This window comes from Falco naumanni, unplaced genomic scaffold (assembly GCF_017639655.2).
Source record: "Falco naumanni isolate bFalNau1 unplaced genomic scaffold, bFalNau1.pat scaffold_103_arrow_pat_ctg1, whole genome shotgun sequence".
Lineage (NCBI taxonomy): Eukaryota > Metazoa > Chordata > Aves > Falconiformes > Falconidae > Falco > Falco naumanni.
This window is the reverse complement of record NW_024427356.1, coordinates 1-5,616: the sequence shown is the minus strand read 5'-3', so window position 1 is coordinate 5,616 and position 5,616 is coordinate 1. Positions and strand designations below refer to the sequence as shown.

At 52.8% G+C, this 5,616-nt stretch overlaps 1 protein-coding gene across 1 annotated transcript; it reads right to left on the bottom strand.

Annotated features, from left to right (window-relative positions):
- Positions 1-1,562: 1,562 nt before the first annotated feature.
- On the bottom strand, positions 1,563-4,523 carry LOC121081985 (vigilin-like; the record flags this gene model as incomplete). The annotated part of the gene is given in 6 exon segments (XM_040581311.1): positions 1,563-1,685; positions 2,247-2,354; positions 2,568-2,774; positions 3,622-3,837; positions 4,315-4,488; positions 4,490-4,523. Coding segments are annotated over 6 exon segments (862 nt in total), but the record flags the coding sequence as incomplete, so codon positions are not given.
- Positions 4,524-5,616: the final 1,093 nt, after the last annotated feature.

The window sequence follows — 5,616 nt, the reverse complement described above, 5'->3', positions numbered from 1 at the left end:
GGCCTCAGCCTACGAGTTTTCTCCCTTTGAGCCTCCCAGTTCTCCCTGCCATCCCCCTGGGGAGGGAGGGAGGGAGGGAGGGAGCGAGCAGCTGTGTGTTGCACAGCTGGCGGCCCCGCTTGAACCACAGCAGCCTATGAGCAACAGTTAGCTGGTTGATGGTGAGAGTGCTCATCCTTCGTCCTCCATCAGGGTGCCGGCGTCTCCCGTATCACACTGGGACGCACAAAAGCCTCAGCAGTCCGGCTGCTGTTGGAGCTGCTGGAAAAGCTTTTTGGGCGAGCCGACGTATTTGTAGTGGCCAGCGTGGCAGTTTGCTTTATACCGTTGCCCTGAGCGTGGGCATCTGGAGAAACTGCCCATCAGTCAGTGTGCAGGGATGACGGCCGCAGGGGACAGCGAGCTGCAGGTGATGGTCAGCGGCGGCACCGTGTCTGCCTGCGTGTTGTCCCGGCTCTGAGCTAATGGCGCTGCTCCCCAGTGGAGCATCCATCGAGCCTGAGCACAGGCTGTTGTCTTAGCCAGAATCCGAGCAGGAGCTGAGGGGACAGTGACACCTCCAGAGGTGCCATCCGGCCCCCACCTCCCTGTGTGACTGTGCTGTGAGTCATAAAGCTCAGCCGTGATGCCCACTGGCAAGGAGTCTGGGCCAAGGGATGATCCCAAAGTCCTCCCCTAGGACGCACCACCAAACAATATCTGCCCAGTCCCCAATTATCACATGGCAGACGTAGTCAGAAGAGAGGAAAGATCATTTTATTGAGGACAGCAGCTGCGGGCTGGGGGGGTGGCGGCTACCCAGGAGCCCCAGGGCTTCAGGCAGGAAAACAGCACCTGCAACAATAAGAGCCAGGAAGCACTGCTAAAGCCACAAAGCCAGGACGAGGCATGACTTGGTTGCCCTTGCTTTGGGGGACGCTTTACAAAGTGCCTTGCCTCAGCACTCCCGCCCAAAGGACTGGTTCTCTTCATTTACTCCAGCATCCTGAGCAGACAATAAAAGCCTTACACAAGCAGCCTGCCACAGCAAGAAAGGATCTTCCTGACTTGCCGTTCGGTTCTCAAATGTTACGTTACTGCCTGTGGAACAGGGTTTAATAGGCTGTATTCCCAAGGCCTCTGACTCCCCCTTTACTGACCTGGGGCCCCCGCGTTCGTGCTTTTCCCAAATGATATTCGTTCTAGTGTTTGGTCCACAGTTCCCCGTTCTGATATCTAATAGTGCATTCCACCACTTCATACGTCGACTTTTCAATCGCTTCGTCCGTCTCTGGCCGGCCCCCTCGCGGGGAACACGGAAACGCAGATCGGGACCCCCCACTCACTTCACAGTTGAACTGTGTCTCTCACACACATCACACTTGCCGGGCAGCCCTCAGCCACACAGGCAGCATGTTACATACAACTCTAGGAATGCTGACAGTTTGCGTTAGCACACAAAGTACGTGTTTCAATGAACAATTGCCAAAAACCAAGTTCTAATTTTTTCTGGCCCTAAGCAGGGCCCTAAGCAGGGGCCCCTCTGCTCTGTTGCACCTTCTTCCCCCAGTTTCTTACTGGAACTAGTAACTCCAGCTCATCAGTTCCTTCACCATGGCTTCAATCTGTTCCTGAGCCACATGCACATCTTCTGTAGGCCCTTCCAAAGTGATGTTATCCTCTCCTCCAGTGAATTTGATGCGAACCTTGAGGTGAAAGACAATGAATCTCTTAAGAATTTGCCAAGATCCAAGCCAGGCCAATGCTCTTGGTCAGGCCTACACCATCGATCCCTGCCACTAAGAGATGCGCCTCTTCCCAAAAAGCCCAAACAAAATCCCCACAATTTCCCAAGTCAGTAACTTAACGATGTCAGCCATATGGCAGTGCCTAGAGCCCAAGGCTCTGGTGCTGTCCCGGTTTCTGCAAGGGCTTTGGAGAAGTTTACTCATCTAGCCTTTATCTAGATACCGTCTAACTCACCAGGGAGAAGCCTTGCTGCACTCGGCATTTCCAGGTATCCTGCTACATCAGTTCTCAAAACAGCACCACATAAAGCTTCCTTGGAAGGGCTCAACCCATGACAATAACATAGGATGAGCAGTGTTTGCAGCAGTAAAAGAGAGGGTTCCCTTGAACAGCAAAGATCTGTGTCATTTCCCCCTGGGTTTACCCACGCTAGAATACACCTCTCTCTCCCGTGACGAGTGATCTGGACTAAACCTTTTTCTACGCCGGGGGTGCTAAGCTAACCAGCTCATCCATACCTTTGGCACCTGCTGAGTTATTTTGGCCAGGTTCTGTCCTTTCTTTCCAATAATGAAACGATGAAGACAAGAGGGGGCAGAGACCGAGGAGACGGTAAAACTGTTGGCCTGAGAGACAGAAAAACAGAGAAGCTGTTTGATGGACAAACTGGAAGAGGCCTTCACAACAATTCAGTTCAATTCCCATGCTGCACCTCCGGTATTGACTTCTAAGCTGCACCTCTAATGGCCCAAGAGAGAGCACCCCCGCTACACCCATCAGTGCTCACAAATGTATCTTCATGGGACCTTCAAAAGAGGCCTAGCCCATCTTGTCAGTACCTTTGCATAGACTTCAGTCAATGCTTGCCCCAGTTTTTCAGGCTCGCCTCGCAGTATCAGCGTCTCCGAGCTACTGTCAATGGGTGGGATCTCGACAGAGACTCCAGTCTTCTCCAAGATCTCCTGCAGGGAATTCCCCTTGGGGCCGATGACATACTTGTGCTGGGACTTCTTCACCTCCACTGCAATAGTAGTAGTCTTCTTTTTCTGTAGGGGCAGAGACACTGAGGCGTCAATCACAAGGGGGGCAGGGAAGGACAAGAGTGACAGGAAGAGGCACAAGATGCAGTCAGACTCTGCGCCCAGCAAAGAGCAAAGCCAAGCTGAGCACAGTGGCTCGGCAGTACCCTAGCACCCCTTGGGCCCCTGCCTACAGAAAGCCTTGTGCTCAAAAATTCACAGGGGAAGTACAAAACTAGCATGCTGTGTCAAGCTCCCTGGGACACGGCATGGAAGAGACCACACGCACACACAGGCATGTCGTTGTCGTCCCCCCCGTCCCCCCGTTGGACAACAGGGTTCAACTCCCAGCCGTCTCCCAGGCAGTGCCGTGATGCAACACTGTGCAGGCTATAAGCCGATTGTTGAAATCCAGACCGGTACAAATACAGACCTAACCACGAGGACAAACAGCCCAGCAACCCACAACAAGGATATTCACAGCAGCGTTTGGCTGTGGGAAATAAACTGGAGTGACATTCGCTCTTCAGCAACTTCTACTTAGGTAGCAACTTTGATACTGTCAGCTGGCCACCACTGCAGACTTCACACTTCTTTCCTTCCTTAGTAGCACCGGTGTGAACAAGAGCCAGGGGAGCTCTTGGTGGCCTGCTAATTCCCACGATACAGAAAAGCGAGAAATCTGTCACCTCCCGGATAGTATCAGCCCGGCTCCCACTCTGCCGAGTGAGGAAACGGTAGGATTCGGGGTCATGTACTGCAAGGGCTGCTGAGCCAGATGCAACGGAGGGATGCACAAAAGTAGAACAAGAAGGGAAGAGTGCCTAGGAGCAGGTGCCAGGGGAAGGTGGGAAGCTTTATGGACCATCCGTACCTTCTCCTCATAGATCTTCTTAACTCGAGCCACAGCCCGGGCTAGCTGCTCCTTTTCTCCGGTGAAGACTATCTCGGTCTTGTTGACACTGGGTGGAGGAATGTGGATGCGCGTCCCTGTGTCCTGCATGAGCTCCCTCACCAGCTTGTTGTAAGGGCCAGCAATGAAAGGGTGGTACACTTTCTCCACGTCCAGCCGCTCCACGGCACGCTTATCCTGGAAGAGCCCACAACAGACCTTGGTGGGAACTGCCCTCTATATTACAGTCTCTGCCAGGCACAGCTAAGTTCCCAGGGGTGTCCTGCCTGACACTCTGGCCCAAGCAACCTTCTCAGTTTGCGGGCTTGTAGATCTCCACCTCTTTCAATCTACAAATACGGTTGCTGCTGCTGCTCCTTGTTTACGATATTCACCCCTGTGATCTCCTGCCTTATCTCAGCTGGCACCTAAGACGCGTCGCTTCAACTATCAAATGCTTGTTTTGGCTTCAGAGATGGACAAAACGCAGCACAAGAAGTTTCAGGACCTGGCAGCGGTGCTCACACAGCCAGCGAGTGGCACAGCATACGTCTCCGTTCAGGCTAACGTTAGCCACTGACTGTAGCCACGGTGGCTGCAAACTCCGACTACACCACGGGGAAGCAAAATGGCTGAGCAGCCAATGCCATGAGAGAGATCACAGTACTGAGGTACCTGCTCAGCGGAGATAAGCAGGATCTCGTGCCGGGCCTTCTCAATCCCTTCTTTAGTGCCGCTGATCTTGATCTGGTTGCTGGGGTCATCTGGGTGGGGGACCTGCATTTTGGTTGCAGTTTTGAGCTTCAGGTCCTGCAGCTTCTCACCCTTCTTTCCAATGACAAAACGGTGGGTGCTCCTTGGGGATGGGCAACTGTTGCTGAAGCCTGCAGCAGAAGAACCAAGCATCTGTGAGAAGCCTTGCCTGCACTGGCAGATCCACAGGAACAGAGCCAGGGACAGCAAGGTAGACGCTGCTCAGTGGTACTGCTCCTCAGAGCAAACACAACGCCTTCCCAGCACACTCTGTCTGAGGGCTGACACTGTACCAGTTGATCTACAGCGCCTCCGTGCCAGGAGTATAGACCCCACCGTTCCCTCAAAACCCTTCTGTTTGCACAGGAGCGGTACCCTGAATAGCAAAAGGCCTTCCGACACAGACGAGGAGGTGCCTCTCCTCCAGTGTAAGACACCAGACAACAACTGAGATGACAGCGCACAGCTGGAGTTTATCTGAACTCTGACACCTGCTGCCAAGGCTACAGAGAACAAGACATACAGTATGACTCCTAGGAAAGAGAAATTCAACACCAGAAACCTACTGCAGGAGGCAGGCAGCTAGCAGATGCTCACCGCTACTTAAGTGCTAAGGTGTCTTCAAGTGTAGCACGTGCTGCTCCTGGGACTGCTTCTAGGAAGGCCCCACATGCAAAAGGGGGTCCTTCTCAATCTACCATTAAAGGGCTGGTCTATACAAGGGCTTCTGACTTCTTCCCTTCTCACTGAGTTTGTACAGGTCTGGTAGCTTGATGACTGCTATCGTGCTCCCTGGTCACTGTGATTAGGAAACCACTACAGCAATCAGACAATGAACATTCAAGCTATAATGGAAAAATGAAAGGATGAAGGAAAAAGATCACTCCGGTGTGACTTTTCAGCTCTGTGTTTCCTGTCCTGAAGCCAGCCAAGCCTAAGAGAAGCTGGAATACAGACACACCTTCCGGACCCTGGGGCCAGGGCAGTAGGAGGTATATTTGGGAACAGTGGCTCACGGATCTATGGCGGCACGACCTGAAACTGATTTTTCAGATGCACATTGTGGATGTAGGGTTTTGTTCCTTTCTCTTTCCTCTGGCAGGGTATGACACAGGGGCTGAACAGCACTAAGCAGACTGGTATTAACATCGCATTACCTACCTTTGGCGTTATACTTTAAAACACACTGCAACCGCCTGGCTGCGATACATCCCTAACAAGAGC